The sequence below is a fragment of the Centroberyx affinis genome, unplaced genomic scaffold (assembly GCF_046629955.1).
Source record: "Centroberyx affinis isolate AG114_WGS23_722 - 3 ecotype Tasmania unplaced genomic scaffold, CSIRO-AGI_Caff_v1 ptg000835l_1, whole genome shotgun sequence".
In the NCBI taxonomy this organism is placed as follows: Eukaryota; Metazoa; Chordata; class Actinopteri; order Beryciformes; family Berycidae; genus Centroberyx; species Centroberyx affinis.
The window spans coordinates 45,001-66,101 of record NW_027279432.1 but is presented as its reverse complement, the minus strand read 5'-3'; the positions used below and the strand labels follow the sequence as shown (position 1 = coordinate 66,101).

At 40.4% G+C, this 21,101-nt stretch overlaps 1 protein-coding gene across 1 annotated transcript in view; it reads right to left on the bottom strand.

Moving 5' to 3' along the window:
* Positions 1-1,359: 1,359 nt before the first annotated feature.
* The window catches only part of miga1 (mitoguardin 1), a 22,268-nt gene continuing 2,526 nt past the window's right edge, over positions 1,360-21,101 (bottom strand). Inside the window, exons 3-16 of the mRNA XM_071520919.1 lie at positions 17,437-17,608; positions 14,820-14,941; positions 13,941-14,073; positions 13,464-13,600; positions 11,234-11,357; positions 10,254-10,354; positions 7,313-7,422; positions 6,561-6,633; positions 6,263-6,349; positions 6,069-6,167; positions 5,314-5,448; positions 4,747-4,800; positions 4,264-4,380; positions 1,360-4,097 (exon numbers count right to left, since the gene is read on the bottom strand). Of these exons, the coding sequence (XP_071377020.1) occupies positions 3,879-4,097; positions 4,264-4,380; positions 4,747-4,800; positions 5,314-5,448; positions 6,069-6,167; positions 6,263-6,349; positions 6,561-6,633; positions 7,313-7,422; positions 10,254-10,354; positions 11,234-11,357; positions 13,464-13,600; positions 13,941-14,073; positions 14,820-14,941; positions 17,437-17,608 (1,683 nt within the window). The 3' untranslated portion in view covers positions 1,360-3,878. The remainder of the gene's footprint in view (positions 4,098-4,263; positions 4,381-4,746; positions 4,801-5,313; positions 5,449-6,068; positions 6,168-6,262; positions 6,350-6,560; positions 6,634-7,312; positions 7,423-10,253; positions 10,355-11,233; positions 11,358-13,463; positions 13,601-13,940; positions 14,074-14,819; positions 14,942-17,436; positions 17,609-21,101) is intronic.

The window sequence follows — 21,101 nt, the reverse complement described above, 5'->3', positions numbered from 1 at the left end:
TGCGCAAAAATGCTTACCTGTGTCGTTAAAAATGAATCTGTGCTTAGAGTCGTAAGCAATGTCCAGGATATTGAATATCAGCAGCCCTTGTTTAGATGATAATGTGCTCTCATGAATGAATTGCATGGTATGAGCTGTTTGACTTGTTACATCAAGTTTGACTCTTAAAACTATCTGACTTAACACAACTTGAACAAAAAGTATTCCACTTGTTGCCTAGGCTCACTAAGGAAATATTGTCATTGTAGTATGTGCTTAGTATTTCCGATTTTAGCCTTATTTTTGCATTCCGGTAAGTCTGGCAGTGAGTGTACATCATGATGCTTTAGAGAATTTGACTTTGTGACCTCTTTGACATTTGGTATAACACATTGCATGCAATGCAAACCTGTTGTCAGAGGTTAGAAATGTGCTCAACAACCAGGTCCCAACAGTAAAATACATGCATTTTCTGTGGTGGTGTGAATTTGCCCGAAGTGCAGTGCAAATCTACTATTGAAACGCTGCTGCCTTCACTTCTCGCTCACAGTGTTGGAGGATGCTGCAAGCTTAGGTCGTAGAATCAGGCCCTGTGGTAGTTTGTCCCAAAAGGAGGGATCCTTTGAGTCAATCCCACTGCTGAACGTAGACCATTCGAGAGCTCCAGTGATAAGGTAAAAAGCAATGCAATGAAATGCAAATTCTGTGATTGCAAAGTGTTGGCCAGATACATGTTTTCAGCTCGGATTGACTGTTTTAACCATGCCATAGTGTGTTGAGAGTTGTTTGATGGTTGTTTCATTTTTCTTGATTCGCTTGAATGCCTTCACCAATAACTGTCATAATAGGAATTTGCTTAGAAACAATGCTTTAGAAAGTTGGACGAGGACCAGGAACTGATGTACTTTGTGGATGTCAATGGCAGACGCTTAGTTTTTTTTTTGGCAGTAAATTTGGGGTAGTGAGTTGTTTTGTTTTTTTGTTTAAATTGAACCACACTTTTCTGTAGTGAAAGGTCGCATATGTTTGAAGCTGTTCACTCTATGCGTGTGAGATGCTCTTTTCCTCTGAGCTAAGTGTCTCAACACAGAGTTCGTGGGGGTGTAGAAGACAAAACAGAAGTGAGAAATAAGGAGCATGCCTTAGAGGTAAACAAAAGGTTCCATGTGCTGTGTATATTATCGAATGTATTCTTGTTTTTGGAATCACTGTTTTGACTTTTGCATTGTTGCCATGTCCATTAATAAAAGTTGTAACAAATAAGTTGGACTAATTTACTTGAATGTCTTTTGCATTCTAAAGGAAAAACACTTTAAACTTAATTCAGCTTGATCCAAGTTGGGAAAGAAATACAACCACATGAGTGATGTACATGTCAGTCTTTATTTGCTTAATTTGTGCACAAAATCATTAATACGGTGAACTTGCAATGCAAAATGACTCTTTCCCTTGTATGTGGACAAAATGAAATCCACCTTTTTTAAACAAGTGGCACATCCTTGCAAAAATGACTGACAGCATAAAGTAAAAATGTAACGGTAGGTAATGTAAGTCTTTGGATGACAAAGTGATAACACTCTTACAGAATGGATCCTATAACTTAAATTGATGCTTGTGACAACTGTTAATGTCCCCGCCCCCCTTAAAATGGTATATACAGTAGCATTCTGGAAATTGAACTCTTCAAGTTTCGTCCTGCATAATATCCTGAAGTGCCATTTTATTGCTGAAAGCTTTCATGTTGTGCATTTATATGGCAGTGATGAACTGAACAAATAGGCAGAAAGCATTTTTCTTTTTTAAACACCACAGGTGATGAATAAGATGACATCCAGTTACACTGACATTCAATGACTGAAGACAAGGCTTAAGTATGCATTGATAAGGCTTCATAATGAAAGGTTTGTTTTCATGGTGGGCAAAGCAATCAGTGGCTCAAGTTTGAGGATCAAGTATTTACAGTCGTTATTTAATGCTATAGGAATATTCAATAGTGATATAATATACAATTTTATAGTATGGATAGGATCAACGGCTTTCTGGGCTGCATGTGTAGAACCTCCTAGGATTATTGCATGAAGGTTTTGTGATGTATTCTGGTGCAAAGACAAACTTCACTACAAGGCATGTTAGCAACTATATAGACATCTCCACCTTCAGACACATAGCTGCTATCAATAACGGGTCAATAAGCCCAATCTCGTAAGTAATTTGATCCAGCCTCCGGTGTTGATGTAAAGGGACGCTTAAAGATCTTCAGAAGCCAATCCCATTAGGTCAAGTGATTTTGGAGAAAATGGACTAGTGCCAATTTCTCAGAAGCAAAACCTCAGACATTAAAACTTTCGCAGCATCCCCAAAAGGGGGCTTGATTAGTGATCAAAAAGGATATGCTTATAAAAATCCTTAAACATCCCATGTAAGTCATTAAACGTATTACAAGAGCAATACCTGACCCATTTCACAATTCATTCCCTTTATGTTTCAAGGTTTCCCAGGCAAGATAAGCTTGCAGCAGGATCACAGAGAACTTTCAGTGTTTCTGCAGCGCCTATGTTCTTTAGGACCTGGTAATGCGTCTTTTAAATATCTAACTGGTGAACAGTTCCTTATACAACACTGGCTAGACAGTCCACAATTCAGACTATATTTGAAGTGAATCACAAATCCATCGTTACATACAGGCACAACTACAACTTCTAAAAATATATATATATCTCACATAGTTTTGCAGTAAGATAAAATAAATACTATGGTAAAACAGTACTGTTTTCCCCACACATACTGCTCTTAACGGCACTGAAACTGCCTCTATTTACAAAGCGCAATACTTTACTGCAAGAAAACAAAGTCAGTCTCACAGCAAGGTTAAATTATCAAAAGTATCTTTTGTTATAGTAAGAAAAAAAACATCTATTTAACGTGCATTGCCATGGCACAGTGAAAAGGGGTTGGGGAGAGGAGGAGGCTGCACCTTAGATAGTGTTATAGTGTGAAAGGCAGATCAGAGGCTCCTAAGGTTCACCTGGACCCTCCAATACAGATCAATAAGAGTCATGATGGGTAGCTTCGGAGGATGGTGTCCACAGTTTGGGAGCTTTGCTGTGGGTGACAGGTTGGGGACGAGCGGTGGATTCAAGACATCGGGTAAATAGTCGTTTCAATTAAGTTCATGGAGTAGCATTTGGTTTAAACTGTTGTGTGTACCAGATGGGTGGAGCATCAATACCAGTCAGAGTGTCAGATAAGTTGGCAGTCACAGAACGCCACATTAATGACTGCTTGAACTTTCTGGCACTCATTGCGTACTTGGCGAGCCCTGCCCATGTGGTGCACCATGCAGATTCAGGGTGCGATCACACCTACAGCTAGTTTTCTTTGGTCTGAACCACAGGTCTGATTCCAGATCCTGCTACTTAAGCTAAAACATGATGAACTTGTCTGCACTCTTCTCTGGTGTTCATACCAGTTAAGAACACATTAAGAAATAGCTGAATATGAGCATCAGCCCAAACTGCCTTTTGCCCTTTGTTATATTTTGTTATATTAGGCTTTCCAAGCATGAGGAACTGCTGGCTGTCAGATGTCAACATACGTCTCCTAATACCCATAAACCCTTGCGTTTTGGGGTTGTTTCCAGTAGCGGGTTCACATTAAGGTCTCACTCCTAACAAACTGCAACACAGTTTGCTTGGAAGAGGACCGAGACACCAATTTACAGGCGTCTTGGTGCAGTACAAAGTTCAAAAGGCATTGTTCCCGCCTGAAGAAGTAAGCGCTCCAGCTTCAAATAAACTGCTCCAAACATGCTTGGTGTGAACGCACCCCAAAACAAATGCTCAGAATTCTTTGCAAACCGTATGTGACCCGGGTCAGTTTGGGGATGTGCTCCAAGTCTCTCACTGCACCCTCGCCTCCAGGAGGGCGTTGGGCACCAGCTGTACCTGCGGGGAGACGCAGCCGTTGAGGTGGCGCAGGGAGTCTACGCCCAGGTAGGCCAGCAGCAGCTCAGAGCGCCGGTGCAGCAGGTGCAGCATGTCCTCCGCCAGGCTCTCCACCGACGAGTAACGCACCTTCTCCAGGTCAAAAATGTCCTTCAGGAAGAACAGCACCTGGTCCTGAAGGAGAAGCACGATGCATGCAAGTTAGGAATGCCCTCTAGGTAGAAAGGGAGAAGTCTGGGTAGGAATTTGCAAGTGACACTAAAGTAGTTGTGTATAGTTGTTTATGAAGCAAATATCAGCATTTTATTCTCATGTTCTCATCGCTGGTGGTGAGACTTGCCTTGAAAAAGCAGCAGAAGTCATGCAGGGAGCTCTTGGGCCCCAGGAAGCCCCAGGCCAGGACAGGGCTGATTTGTTCACACACAGTGTAGAAGTGGGCGATGAACCCATCAGACACCTGAGAGACAGACCAACAGGTTACTGGTTGGGACGGTATGTTCAGGTAACTCAAATGTTGATTAGAGTTACGCAAACAACTCATTTTCTAGTGTAAAAAACCATCAAGATGCCAAAAACAGACAGGTAAGGGATGATTGTGTCATTTTTACCCTGCAAGTATAAGCAATAAATGACAATAAAACGAGAGCTGTACTCTGCTAGTGTTTTAGTATTTTTGTTGACTAATACATCACACAATTAACCAACTAGTTGTTCCCACCCCCATTTATTGGGATTGAGACAAATGTGTTGAAAAGCAGTGAGATTAAGCATCATCTAGCATCAATTATATTGAAGATGGATGTTGGATGTTTCAGACTTGTACCTTCATGTGTTGTCTCTTCTGCTTCAGCACTGACCAACAACTAGATGCCACTGCCTGTGAAATACAAACGGATCAATCAGTTATAAAATGTAGTCACTTCAAAACAAAAATAGAAATTCAGAGTGAAATTCTTTGAAAAGGCAAGACTGAAATAACTAAAGAAAATATGGAATTTAAAAGTAAAGTGACCATTACTTTTCCCCGCCCAATTCCATTTGGCATTTCTCATTTGCCATTTCAATTTGCCAGTTATATGCACATGTGGAGTCGTGGTCCTATCGACACTCTGGGAGGGCAGGTCTTAGTAGTTTCTATTTTTAATGTCTATTTTTCTGTTTCCAATTTAATTTTCACAATGACATTTTATTGTGGCATGATTATTCCAAGCAGTACACAATAAAGAATTTAGTGATTGCATTTTAAATTTAAATGCTCTTGGTCCTCTACTCAGCTGGCAATTAGATCAATTAGCAATAAAAAAAATATCCATCATGGACTGCCAAAATGATGTGGGCGTATTTAAGGCATTACAGCGGGGAGGATCTGAGCGTTTCCTTGGTTACTCACCGTCTCCTTGAAGGAGCTGTTGAGCCAGCGGTTGTTGACCACATTCTGGATGGAGATGGGTGGATTCTCCAGGTCCTCAAATGAGTCCATCAGGATGAAGTCCAGCACTATGTCATAGAAGTTCAAGTGCTTGACCTGGTGAGGATGAGTAAATAATGTTGTTATTGTCATCATATAAAACGAGAGTGGGCAGTCCGCTCCTGTCGGTATAATTTCCTGAAGTGATAGATAGTAGGAAAGCAGCGAGTCACAGAGTAGGAGAGACAGCAGAGTGCGGCTCCACAGACAGGTGACTTTAACCATGATACCATCAATTGTTATTTTCATTACACTCATTTATTACACTGTTTTGTTGAATACTCATTTCCGATTGGCCAGTGAACACATTCTGTGGTCTGGGAAAAGTGCTTTAGGGCCACCAGCTAACTCGCTGTGTGTTATATTGACATACAAACTTCACCAGTGTTTCAACTGACATGACGGTGAGTAGATCATGACATGAAATTTTCATTTTTGGGTGAACTATTCCTTTAAATTCCTTGCTCACAGGTGACATGGTTGTAGCTGTTGAATCCCCTCACCAACGATGACATCCTCTATAGACAAAATTCTGTTTGACGTTTACATGACTCTTATCAGATGATTTTTTTTTGTCAGTGTCGTGTGTGTATGGCAGTTTCTAGAAGATCTGTTGCAGCCTCTCAGTTCTTGTGCATCATTGTTCATCATAGTTCAAGTTCAAGAAGTCGTCTTACACCACGTGTCGCCAGCTCCACCTCTGTGTTTTCCCAGTGCTCCGTATGCTCCAGGAAGGAAATCATCTCTTCAAACACTTCCTCAAATCTCTTTGGGCTCTGGAAACCAAGCGGCGGCCACAGTTAGGAGGAGAAGCAGTCATGGAAGAGCCAACATCTTAACTCTCTAGTTTGTGTGTGTGTGTGTTTCTCACCTTTCGTGCTTTAACAATTATGGAAGACAGTATTTTCTTTCCCGTGTCGGCCAGAAACGTCCTGGTTGCCCTCTCGCACAAAATGAGCTGGAGACAATAGAGAAGTAGTGAATTACAGTGACCCGCTTGTAAAATTCCCTGGTATTTCATGACTTTCCTGGAGAATTGATCAAATTTTCTGACTTCCCCTGTCTGGAATACACACCTCTCTAATTTCCATGATATTCCAGAAATCCCAAAACCAGTGGGAACCCTGTTATTATGCTACACCTCTATTATTCATAAGGCTCGGCCGTACCTGACACGCCTGCCGCACACAGTGCAACTTGGCCAGGAAGTCTGTGTCCCCAAGACACTCCAGCATCTCAGTTCTGAGAATGAAAACCGAGCAAAAGATTAGATTAAAATGTCTGTTGAGAGCAAAGCCCAACTAACCCAGTGGTTCAGTGGCTTGTTTCATTTGATTATCAGAGGAGGCTGAGAGGCTAGAAACTAGACATAAATTAGAGAAAAATCAGACATGATTATAAATTTGTATCATAGATGTTTTCCCCCCATCCCATAAATTATCTCATGACCCCCTGGGAGGTCCCGACCCCCAGGTTGAGAACCACTGATATTAGCTGCCAGTACCATCCACTTTGAACTTAATGACCCATACGCTACTAACTAAGGCTGTTAAGGGAATTGAACATTACAACACTTTTCAGTCTCAGAGATGTAGTTTCTCCAAAGCTGATATCCTCTGTATTTCATGCAGGTGTAATCAGTGTAATTTCACTCACTACACATCCCTCTTAAACTGAAAGCCTATGTATGCTGTATGCCTCTCAGCTGTAGTATATCCACTGTGAATAAGTTGAATGTAGAGTAAAAATGGAAAGTATTGTCCATAGCATGTCATGCAGCGTTTCCTGGCACTGTATGTGAGGTCCTGCTGTCTCATTGTGCATTTGCCAATTTAAGTGATTCTACTATGTATTCATTGTGATGCTCTGTGTGTGTGTGTGTGTGTGTGTGTGTGTGTGTGTTTGGGGGTGGAGATATTACCGTAGCACCCTGCAGGAGATCTTGCCGTCCTCTGCCATCTGCAGCGCCTCCTCGTAGAACGGGTGATGACCCAGAGCGAAGACACTCCTCAGCTCTCTGTGCTCCGACAGCTGAGGCAGAGGAGAGTAGGGAGGTGGAATTATGTCTATACGCTTATGGCCAAAATAATAATACTCATTATTTTGCTAGATACTGTTATCACGATGATAAATAATGATTATTACTCTCCAATAACTGGTGGTGAAGGGGGACACTCTAAATTTAAAATTATATGACTCAATATTGTCAAATTCTACCGATTCTTAATTGTCGAAACTAAAATCACTATACAATTATACATAATTAATTGTGCAGAACAAGGAGGCAAGCAGCGAGGATCCTCATATAAACTACGGCCAATTTACAGCATAATTACAAAAACAAACCTAATGTTGCAAGCAGTTAATTGTCACAGCAAGAGGCATTATGTTTCACCTCATTTGGACTAATCTGCTCCTCTGCCACATTTGCATACTTATTTTATTCATTATCGTTTTAAGTCTAATTGTTATGTTATCTTATGCTTGTGCTTTCACTGAGGAGCAACATTAAAGATTATCTTTTGTCCCACACAATGAGATGGACAATTAAAAAAGGAAAAATCCATCCTCAGACACTCTTATTGTTATATATCATCAATCTGTGATGGTCAATGCATTCCGGGAGGTTTTTTGTGATGAAGTGTTGTAATTTACTTTCCCATCAACCTGTTTTGTCTTCTTCTATTACTTCTATGAGTTAGTGATTTCCTACATATTCCCAGAATGCCTTTCAAAAACAACTAGAGAATGAGAACAGTGATAGCAATAGCATAGTAAAATCAATACAGCAAGATTTTTTCCAGTCAGTAGAAGCTGTGTTGTGGTTGCATTGCATTCTGGTCTATTGAGGCTGCTGTCACTGGAGAAATTGGTCTCTCTGCCTCTTCTACGATGGATTTCGCTCTGTATGATTGTTGAAAGTTGGTGCAATGTCTAGAAAGAAGCCCTTGCTGTTTAATTGTGAGGGTCTGACACCAAAATCTGGCATTTACTGTTGATGATTTTGATGAAAAAAAAAAAGTCTTCTTGTGACATTCATCAATATATCATAATCAAGGTGAGTTGTGGTGAATGGTAGGTGCCAATGGGTCTGAGAGGCTGAACTTGAAGCTCCTTGTCCCGCCTACTTCTCTCCCAAAGTCTCTCAGGAGTTTTTACCCAATTTATTCCTTCTTAAGTCATGTCTGACTTCTTATTCTTGTCTGACTTTTTATTCTTATTGGCATTTATTCTTATTTTATTGTTTGCAAAGCACTAGTTTATAAAAAAGTATTACAAAAACAGATTAAGTGTATTATATTAATAATTAGCAGCAGCATCTTCAGTAGTACTACTATTACATTTTCCAAACCAGCGAGAGACCTCCCCATCTCGTCTCAGTGTGTGGAAGCTACTGTGGAAACAGCTGCAGAGTAACAAGCTGTATATTGTGTACTGATGGAGGAATGTTGAAGGTCTATTTATAGTCACTCCTTCGCACTCAGCATGAGCACCGACCCAGTTTGACTGCTAAGAGCTCTGCCTTGCACTCTTGGTGAAGAGCGGGATGGAGGGTCAGAATCACTCTGTTCACAATTTGAAATGCCAATTCCCAGAATGGTGATAGACTGGATAGACTGGATATAATGATCTTTTTATGGCAAAAGATTTCCAGGTTGTTAATTCTGAAGACGATCCATCTCCGTAATGGATTTAACTGAAGGTGCTCACCGAAGTGTAACAGCAGAACGGTTAATTACATCAGATCGTGTGTATTTGTAATTGAAATTCAGTTAACATCCAATCCTGGTACAGAAAGCACCTCAGCTGGCAGCAGGCAGAGAGACGAGGCCTTGGTTTAAACACTTAATGTTCACTTGAAGGAATTCAACTTCGACAACAACTTGGCAAATCAATAATTGTTAAAAAAAAAAAGAAGAAAAAAGTGTAGTCTTGTTCTTTCTGGGTCAAGAGCATCACAGTAACACCGGATACACGGCTCGAGCCCCCACAGCGTCTTAATGAGTAAATGAGATAAGGTAAATGCCGGTCAACACTGGTGTGGTTTCCCTCCAGGAGGATCATGGTGATTTGAATCAAGCCCCCCGCTGTGACCGAGCCGCAGTTTTGACGGCTCAAACAGGCTGAGATTACGCTGCTGGCCGGTCTCCCTTCAACTCACTGAGACTGTCGTAGGTTCATATGGGGCTACGAAGCCTCTCGTTTAAATAATAAATAAACTACACTACTGGTTCTATCTTGGTACTCTCCTGGTCTGATATCTAGATCTCTGTATACAAACAAGTTTAAGCTGCACAATTGCAGCTAAAATGAAATTAAAATCTTTGAATATTGGCAAATTCTACAATTATTAATTGTGGAAACTTAAATTGCAATGTACAGTTAAATAAGATTAATTGTACGGTCCTACAACAAATTATTCACACACTTAGAGGTATGAAACATGAGTAGATATGCACTGCATATTCACTGCATTAAACAGTCTGGGCTGTAATATTCAGTCGTGTCATGATTTTGGGGAAGTTTTGAGAGGAAGTTTGGTGTTTTATCAGTGTATTTGTAGTAGAATTGAGAAAACTGACATAACGTGAGCCAAGGGTCAAAGTGTAACAGTAGAATAAGCTTCAATTCTTAGATCACCGACATTACACCATCATCTACCAGAATGTGTTTGGGAAAATTGTAATTATGTGTAGAAAGTGCTGTTACTACCTTTTTTTAAGGATGTGCAGGATTTTGTGAGGTGTAAGTGAGCTGATAGGTGAAAACTGCAAATTTGTGTCATATTTGTAGAAAATCTTACAAAAAACATTGCAAGCAGAAGCTCCTGGGTGAGGAGTTTGACTGAATGACTGTCTTACCTCAGCAGCAGACACAAAGGAGTCAGTGGAGGCGATGCTTATGCTGTCTCTCAGACAGGCGTCGTCCAGCTCCTCTCTGGACAAAATGTCTGCCATCTTATCTGGGAAAGGGAATAATCATATTCACATAACCAGGTCTGGAACAAATAGAAGACGCAAATAACTAGTTACAAATAATTAATTGGGCAGCAGGGTGGTGTAAACCAAGAGGACCCGGGTTTACGCTGCTGTGTTGACAAGCGTCTACCTTGGTGAGTTGTCCTTGAGCAAGACACTGAATCCCTATCAATAGTAAATGTAATAGACACACATTAAGCCAAGGTTTCAGGTGGAGGTGTAAGCAGGATTCAATTCAAATTCAAAAAGGAAAGTAGTATTCCTTTTTGTGTCCTGCTGTTTTTGTGCATCAATGAAATGCCCTGAAATTAATTTAGGTTTTTAAAATAAATTAACATAAGTTATGACATTTAATTGTGTAAAACGGTTTGTTGACCTTAACAAGCAGAAAAGAAAGGTGCCCTAGGCTTGCAAGATTAATAGCCCAGCCCAGAATGATGGGGCAGAGCTTGAATTTAAACCTGACAGTCATACAATTTGAAAACTGTTTCCAGGTCTGGATGAGTTACAGAAGTAGTTTTGGAAATGTGAAGGATATTTGTTTCTAACCTTTTTTTTCGAACTAGTCGACTATTTAACATCAAGCTTGGTTGCTGGTTGATGTATTTATGGTTGAAGGAATAATAACCAAATTAACAGATTTCCTATTTTCTATATTCCAAGTAATAGCAGTAGCAAGATAAAACAATACTTGATACACTGAAATTGGCTATTGAATAAAAAAAAACCTGACAAATATTGGTCATGGACAGTAATAAAAAAGTCATGGTTTTAATTAGCAAAAATGATGTACAGAAACCTTGAAGTGTGTGTGTGTGTGTGTGTGTGTGTGTGTGTGTGTGTGTGTGTGTAAGCCGACTCACCCTGGCTGTTGCTGTGGGACGAGGGCTCTGACATGCCCAGCGCTCCCTCAAACTCCTCCTGGAGGCGGTAGGCCCTCTGCAGCAGAGACTCCAGCTTGTGGATGAACTCGGCGCTGATGACGTCCTGAAACACAAAGCAGTCAAGTTCAGCTGTGGAAATACAGGAAGGTCCCAGCACTTTACCTTACTGTGCTCTTATTCCAGTAAACACGTTCATGTTTACAAACTCGGCTTTCTCTGGACGGAGCGCTCACTCGAAGCTATTTAGGAGTATTTTTGCTGCATTTCGATTCCTCACTTCCTGCGGGCTGAGAAGTGTCCATACCCGACACCAGAATTTAATTTGGGAAAATGGGGTGAATCTTCAGAGTCTCAATTAGTGTGGATGGGACGCTGTTCTCTGTTGCAGCCCCACTTTGTGATTTAGGCTCATAAAATGGGTGCGTGTTGTTTTACATAAAAATCTTGTCTAGTGTAGCTTTAATACACAGATTGATGCATTTATTGTTGACTCACTGACCCAATTATTTTTTGCTTTTATTTGCCCAGTAAGCACAACCAGAATATGATAAATCTCCAGTACAGTCATACTGCAACCTGTCTGTGCATATTCTAGTCTAAATAGTACTCGAGTTTTAAATAGATGTTTCAAGTTAGGTGTATTCTAACTTTTGAGCAGGTCTTGGCCATGTGGGCATCAGACATTAAATCAAATGTTGCCTGAGGAAGTGCACTGAACACAAAACATGTTGCATATTATCCATGTTTACAGCCAATATATGTTCACCTGCTCATTATGCGCTGTTTATTTATGCGCTTTTGAAGCTTAGATACATTTTTGATGTTGCACAAGTAAGGTGCTTCCAATTCCTTGATTTTTATTATATCCTGTGCTATTTTGGAAGCCCTTTTCTTCCCACAGTTTTTTAACATTAGCATGCTGAAAGGAGAACATTTTGGTGAAATGCTTAATGCACCCACACAGCACAGAAGACTATTACTTTATGATAGATAGACAACAGAATGCCAAGACGTTGATGATTAAAATGAGAATTGAACAATGCAGCTTCTACTCTCATCACGACTCCACTCCAAAAGTAGACATTATCCTAAAACTCTCAGTTCTTCCCTGGGAATCCCCTTTAACCTAATCTTTAATAAGCTTAACAAGCTTTCTGTAAAGACATACTCAGTAGGTATCCTTCTCAGAAGACTGAGCACCAGACCGGACATCTGTTTGGGTGCCTGGGCTTAACTATTTGACCTGCACTAATCCAAAAGCCTTTCAACCAGGTTTGAGAAAGCTGATGAAGTCGCTGTTATGCAACCGAACTTGGTGATACAAGTGGGTTGAAAAAGTGCTGCTTATTCATGTATCTAACCTTTAGGGTAGTGTTAGTGGGCAGTCCACTCCTCCTTGTTTGTTCTTTATTAAGACAGGAGGAAGGTTGAGAAAATGTTGGCAGGATTCGACTAACTAAGGGAATGTGTCGATCTCAACCTCAACACCATCTCTTGGCTCTTAAAGGGAATCTCAGGCTAAGGCAGATGCTCTCCAATCATTTTATTTAGTGGTGCTGCACATTAAACTGTAATAAGGTCTTTTACAGTCTGCAGGAAGATGGGCATTTTATAGAGAATAATAAAAAAATATAAAAGAGAAATGCCCGAAACATCTCAAAAGCAACATTAGGCTATCGCTTTTATGCCTGGTTAATGGTCCAACAACTGGAGATTTAAAATGATACTTGATGCGTTTAAACAGCTGCACATTGTTTCTGTTGGATCTTCTAAAGATGAGGCATGATCAGGTTTACATTTTCATATTCTATATGACTTGTATATAATAATTCCACTTGTACAACTGTGTTATTGGTGAGAGTGCTTGATGGTTATCATTTAAGTGTAAAACAGTAATGACACCATGGAGACCCTTGTTGAAACACTATCTATTAACACATAAAACAGCTAAATTTATTGTCTGAGGTTTGAATACAAGAACTGTGACAGTTCAATACGAGTCTTGTGTGTCTTAATGCCATCAAAATCTTCCTTTGTGATGGCTATAAACACTGTAGTCAAACAGAAAGTCCCAAAAGGCTTACTTTCCATTTATAAAACTCTTCAAGAGTATACAGTATGTGAATATACCCAATTTAAAGGAATTTAGATGGCCAAATAAATTCTGAATTGTGACTTTAAATGTCTTTACGTGTGTGTGTGTGTTTACCTCCATGCTCTCCTCAGCGATGGCGTCTCCAGCTCCTGTTTTGACGGAGGCACAACTCGCATCGTCCTCAGTCTGCCTGCTCCTGAAGGTCAACGCCTGCTCCCACCGCCTCAGAGCCTCCTCAAACAACTCCATACCTGGGACACCACACACACACACACACACACACACACACACACACACACACACCATGAGTCTCCCGAAGAAATCAATAATTGAAGAGTTCTGTTCCAAAATGTTATGCAACCCATCAAAAGGTGACTGCCTGAAATCTATCTTTTATCTAATCGTTTACAAAGTACAATATCGTGCTATCAGTCCTTTTTTAAGGGTAAGGTTCTCTTTTTTTCAAATGCCGTTTATCTCATTGTGGAACAAATTACATTATTTCAACACATGTATTACACCATCCATTCAGGATTACAAATTTACTCAGGAGGCAGAGTGTCTGTTACGGCGTGTGTTTTCTCTCTTTACCCATGAGGTATAGGTTTTCCGGTGTGGTGACGGGTATGTTGACCACATTGCACATGTCGTCGTCCCCCGCTCTGTCCCAACACGTGGATCCATTCGCACAGGTACTGCTGCTGGATGAGTTGATGCTTTTTACCTGGAAGGAGACAGCAGGTAGGCAGCAGAAGAACACAGTAAACCTTGAGGTAACAGCAGCAGCATCACACAACACACACAATGCATGTCAGCCCTATCAGTTCAGCATTCCAGTTGTGTTTCACTGAATGAGTGTATTGATTAATAGGTCTAAGTAATGTCTGTGCAACTAAGTGTATTGACTTACAAGTCTAGATAAGCCTGAGAGAAACTCAGATAGTATCTGCAAATAATTCGTATTACTTTGTGAATCCACAGTACATCGATACAGGACTTTCAAATACTTCCATGTGATTATTTGAGTTTCTGGTACTCATTGTATTAGTAAGTGACATTTGAGCCAGGTCTGGTTCATTTACCAGACCTTTGAATCTATCGGTGTGTACACATCAAGCATGTTTGAAGCGGTTTGTTCCAACTCTGGAACCGAACTCCATTAGTTCGGTTCATCTGAGCAAGTGAGAACAATGTAATGTAATTCGAAGTCAAACTAAACGAACTAGTAAAGTTTAAGTTCAAGTTGTAATTGAGCAACGTGAACCTTAACAAACCAAATAAAAAAATGCAACAAAGTAAACTTCTCCACTAAGGTTTGGACCCTATGTTTATGAGTGGTTATATTCATTTTTCTTCAGACATTTTTCCTTTCTTCGCTCACTTGTTGCATTGTACTGCTTAGTTCTGTCATTTTTAATGAAAATACAGACAAATATACCCTTGGGAAAAAAAAGTGTGCTTATGTGTTACCGAAGCGAGGCTCTGCAGCGACCCAGACAGTTTTCTGTATTCTCCTGTAGAGAGCACCGGACCGCAGGAGTAGCCAGTCTTGGAGTTGAGGGAGAGGGTGATGTTCTGTTGGCTGGTGTTGTCTAGAGAGACAGACGAGCATACAGAGATAATGTTTACTCTCTCACGCTACATGAGCATGTGTCAGGATTACACAACGGATAAGCCATGCACGCCAACTTGACCATCGCACTAGCAAGACTATGTAAATAGCTTTTTCTGCCAATTCTGCTTCTGCTCCATTGAGCACTGCAGCTATAACTAAAGTAGCTGCCACTTCCACTCAGTGTCCAAAATTAACTTTTTGGCTCAGCGGCTGAGGGCTAGTAAACAAAAATTTTTACCTGCCTAGAATAATTTTTACCGCACATAAAACTATTCACACACATTTTACATAGGAATATGTCATTTTTCACTGAAATATGTCAAAGTCAAATAGCATATACAAATACTTTTTAATGTTTGTTTTATTCTCCTTGGGAGTACCAGATGGGTGGGGTTTAGTGCATTAGGAAATATTATTCATTACATTTGGTGTCAGGTAAACTGTCAATCACAGTTAAGTATACTAAATTGGCTTCCAAATACTTTCCTGTCACTGTTTAAACTGGTCTAAACTTTCTCCAGTTATTGTATTATCCTATGTGACAAACCCATCTGACACACCAGGTAGTTTAAATGAATGCTGAGAATGCAAATAGTTTTTGACCCAGGTCGACTGCTCATTTGACTTCATTTAATCTGGCACTTCTTTCAATTTCTCCTTGGGACTCTTATCAGTGGTAAGTCTACCTAAGTGAGATTAAATGAACATTTATCTGGAGCTTGCTACTTACAGCACAAGGTAAAACAGGACCAGCCTTACCCGTCACTTTGATTACATCACAAACTAACAACTAGGCTAAGATAGCAAATCGAGGTCACAGGTCAGTGAGCCACTGGCTGTAAAATCACAGCAGCGGAGGGTTCAGCAGGGGTCCATCCAGAAAGCAGGTTCACCAAAGTCTGAGTCTAACCCTGAACTCTGAGTTGATTAACCCCGAGAGAGGAAACTCGAGTTTTCGGTTCCAGAACAGCTGATCTGAGTTAGTTCAATCAACTCTGAGTATGTTCACCCTGAGTTAAGCGCGTGCGCGACAATATAAAGCCATCATCAATGGAGCTCTGATACTACGATTCACCATGGCAACAGGTAAATACAGGGCAGAGCCTCCATTTTAATCCAGTGGACGTAGAGATGTTAATGCATGTGTATGCGGACGGTGCACATTTATCTTTAAAAAAAAAAAGAGCCTGAGTCAGAGTGGGGAAAAGTGTCAATAAGTTAACACAATAAAGTTTTATTCAGTGTTGTCCATTAATTCATTTTTTTTTTACCAGACTTACATTTCCTTAATGGATGATAAAGTGGTGGAATCTGACTGTGTATTAGGCTATAGCCTACATTACATTTTAAATATATTTGTTCAGCTTTAATCTGACGGGGACAAAACACAGGGGTCAGCAACTGAAGATGAAAAATATAGTTAAAGATTTAAAAAATATATAGATCAAAGACATAGAGACATGATTGTAAGCTCACAATCTGATCCTGAATGAATAATGTGTTTGGTGATTTGCACTTGAAAAGGCGTCGAGGTTAAAATACAGTAGATTTAAAATTTTTAGACATCTATTTGTATCTTGGCTCAACAGCATTCAGTGACTTTATTTCAGCTACTTCAACAAATGTAGTAAATTTAAACATTGTCACTGAAATGCTGTTAAAACATGTTAAGACTAGGCACCCTAATTAAAAAAAACTCACTTTCAAACTACATTCTGCAGCTGCACCACGATCCTGCTCACTCAGAAATATTAACATATAATCTCCAATATTATAGGAATGATGCTCCATCAGTACGACCAATCACATCATGAGTGATAGAGATAATTATTCATTGATCCTACGTGTCTTCATACCGATTTTGTAAATTTAAAATGAGACTACACATTATGTGAAATAAACATTTCAGCAGGAACTGTTCTAACAAACTGACAGCTGTCTTGTGTGCACAGAGTCACAGTGTTATAAAAAAAAAAAAGAACTTCCACTCGCAAAAAGGACATGCAGAGATTTTATTCTGAGCTGAGGGTGAATTCACGCTGTGTAGGCTAATATTTGAATGTGAAGGCAAAAACCGCTGGTCAAAGAAATGACTGATGCGCATAAAAGCGGTAACTTTAGATAGTCCTTGAGTAACAAACTAATATCCAACCAGGATTTTGATTCTGACAGTAAACCCCCGCTAATTAATGCACTTTGATATGCTCTTTGATACGGATTGAATGAATGAGGAAATGAAACGGCGTGTCTGGCTCTGTAAGAGGGAGGAGACAGAGAGAAACTCAGGGTTTGTTGAAGAAAACCTGCCAGCAAGCAGGTTAGGTTCGCAGAGTCAGTTACCATGGTAACTGACCCAGAATTTAAGTTACCTCTCTTTCTGGAACTGAAAACCTGGACTTCCCTCATCTCAGGGTTAACAAACTCAGAGTTTTCACTAAACCCGCTTTCTGGAATAGCACCCAGGACTCCTACCTTTGTCTGGTGAGACCGGGGAGAGAAACTCGAAGCCGGCCTGCTCCCACTGAGGTGAAAGGGCCTTCTTCCTGCCCTTCCTCCTCTGGAAGTGGCGTGCCAGGAAGAGGAGGGACACGGCACCGAAGGCAGTGGCGGCCACGAGCTTCTTGGTGCTTGTGCTGAGACTCACCTAGGGAAGAGGAGAGAGAGAGAGGAGGGCGGGTTACAGTTTCATGTTTACCATGAGCAGCAGGTTGGTTTCCTCTCTATCTGGTTAGTATGGACCTGCCACTGTTTCACTTTTTTAAAATGACAGCTGGTTACATGCTAAAATGGCTGGTAGAGAAGCCAATCTTATGAGCCATAGCTGAATGCACTAGCATTTGACTAGGTCGTTATTGTAAAAGAGAATGTGTTCTCAATAACCTACTTGGTAAAATAAAGGAAATCAATAAATTAAATTGACTAGAGTTAAAGGAAAAAACCACCCTAAAACACTTTAACACAGTTAAAAATCAGCTATTTGTGATGTACCTCGCATTTCTGGGCTCATTTTGTTGTTTGGTTAGTTATCTGTAGGAATAAGAAAAATACACCAAAGGTAGATGATGTGGCGTCAAGTTGAGATATTTCCAGGTCAGCTACAATGGAGTTTCTCAAACATCAATGGTAAATGTCAGGTTTTGGTGTTCGTCCCTCAGAATTAAAGAGCAAGGGCTTCTTTCTAGAGCCGCCATTTTATACTGAAGCTCAACAACAGGGAGAAATCCATCATAGAAGAGGCAGAGAGACCAATTTCTCCACCCACAGCAGCCTCAATAGACCAGAATGCAACGCAGCCACAAGACATGTTGAGTTTTGAGTAAGGGGCACGACTGGAAAAACTCGCTCTCTTGCTCTTGCTATGCTATGGCCATCGCTCTCTCCACCTACATGTAAAAAACCCACAGCTGAATGCAACAAGTTCATGCCAGTTCTCTGGGGGTTGTCAAAAGGCATTCTGGGAAAAGTAGGAACTCATGAACTTAAGTAGATGTATACAAGGCAGGTTGAGGAAGATAGGTTCACCAAAAAAGTAAAATGACAACACTTAATCACAAAACAACTGCTGGAGTGCATTGGACATCACAGATTGATGATATATCGCAGTTTAAGGGTGGATTCCTTTAATTTCCTACCCTCAGAATGCTGTATCGATATCATCTCCATTAAACAGCAATGATGAGCTGAGCAAATAGCACAAAATGTGGAAGAAAAAGTCCTGCGACCAACTTGAAACACTTGAAGAGATAAATTTCCTGCCAGATAACGGAGTTCAGTTGAGGACGCAAAAGCCTGAGCGCACACAAATCAAAGAGAGCACAGTGATGACATAACAGCTCTGGGAATCAGCTACCAGTCTGTCATCTAGAATTCAAAGAATCAATTTCACCCAGCGTGTGTAGCTTTTCCAAGTCTATAGATAGCTACATTGAATGATGAGGGGGGATTATATACACAGACACCACTGCTGCACATTTCCATCAACTGAAGATTATATAAACGGTGAGTATAGAGCTATGACAACAGCCATAATATTGACTTGGCTAGTGAATGGGATGGGATATTGATTGAAAAACGTGCTAGAGCCCTGCAGTGTTTCCAAGTTGTTCCTGCCTTTAAAGCCTGCTACAGCCAAATGTCAAGCATGTTCCCACCAGATTCCAACTGATATCCGAGGCGCTACGTGACTCCAGTCACAAACTCTGCTCACGCCCTCCCTACACACTACAAAATGAGAGTGTCAGTAGTAGAGCTGAACAATTAATTTAAAAAATCTAAATCACAGATTCCGATTTTGGCCGATTCCGATTTTCTTTCTAAGAACTATAATTGACAGCACACACAAACATTTTTGTAACTTTTCTTTAATGGAAAATTAAAATTCAATTGTATGTTCATAATAAAACATTGACTATTAATAACTTACATTTTCTCTAAAACTGCACCAGGTTACAGGACCTTCTCTCACTCTCACTCAAACAAATCTCAAAATAAAAAAGTGCTCCAGGTTACTGGACAGAGCTTTTTTGAACAAATAAAATCCAAATGAAAATGAATTGCAGTATATCCCACTTAATACTTTCCCGAAAGAAAACAGGTGCAACAGATCTATATATTATACAACAGGTAGTTCCGACCAAGCGATCTGATTGGTCAACTAGACATTTAGAACGTGCTCAAATCAGCATGACAGCACACCTAGCCGTGCTCATCACTAAATATTACTCCGCCATATTATCATACAAATATAACGCTACGCTAACTCTGTTCAGCCTTGATGTTACCAGACGCGCTGCCATCCATCAGCTGTGCCGGTGAGTCGGTGACACGGCGCTACTAGCTTAAAAATACATGTGAAGTTCGCGGACATAGTAGCTAAATCTGTCCATGGAAAAATTATTTTTTTCAGCAGATATCTTAGTTACAACAAGATTGAGCTAGCAAGGCAGTTTTGTGTTTATATGTGTGGTATTTATTCAGTTTGGGAAATCCCGCGATCTCTAGAAAGCATTAGCTCAAGTTGGCTGGCTGACTCAACAGGGACTAGAAATCGTCTCTGTTGCTAGGTCGTTACTAAGGCTCCGCCTACTTGCTGGAGTAGTAAACTAGGTTCCATTACATAGGAGTCTACTGACGTGACTGATTGTTTTCCAGTTATTAGTCAGACCCCATGTATTTCCGGGGAAACTGAGATAACACTAGCAAAACGTTTTTTATTTTGAGAGCGAATTGCCCCACAATATGAATACATTTTGTTTGTATCTTTTATTTTGTTGGTAACTGTTGTATAATCGCAACATTACACTCGGGGGTGTGCGTTACCGTCATTATTGGCACGACAGTGTGGTCCGTAAGCATCACGGTAACGCACACCCTCTCGTGTAATATTGCTTAATTACAGCGGAGTTTTTACCGTTGTCTTAAATTTGACCGGCACAGAATCGGATATATGAGACTGATCGGCCGGTCACCGGTCATGGCCGATCAGCTGAAAACCGGCCGATTCCGGTCACCGGCCGATCGATCGGTGCATCTCTAATTCTGAACAAGGTGTTTTTAGAGCTGCAGGTAATCTTTGGTCCATGAATCAAGTACAATATTGGTGAAAACCTTTCATCATACTCAAACTCAGTAAATCCTGCAAACTGACATAGATATAAAAAAAAAAAAAACACTTTTCTTTAAAAAATTTTAAAGTTCTAAAAAATGTATGACAAGACAACCAATCGCTATTTAAATCACAATTACACTATTCTGTCAAATAATTTTGTCAATATCTTTCAGCCCTAGTCAATAGGACATGAAACCAGTTAGTAACCAGTTTGTAAAGACCAGCAGAGAAAAAACAGCGCACAGTGCACACCATGTATAACAAATATATACAACTTTCACAAGTTAGAACCATTCACACTTACTAGTCCAGTCAGCCTAGTAATGCTCATGCTCTTTGGCTGCCCTTACTGCACGTCTGTAAACACTATGCCACATATCCCTCGAAACACTTTAACCTTCTCATTAGCCATCAAGCTGAGCTGCTGGCTGATACCTTTCAGGCACTCAAAGCCTTGAGGTGAACAGCGAAACTGCTCAAACAGGTAGTAGTACATCTCACTAAACACTTGCAGGCACGAGCTCTCCTA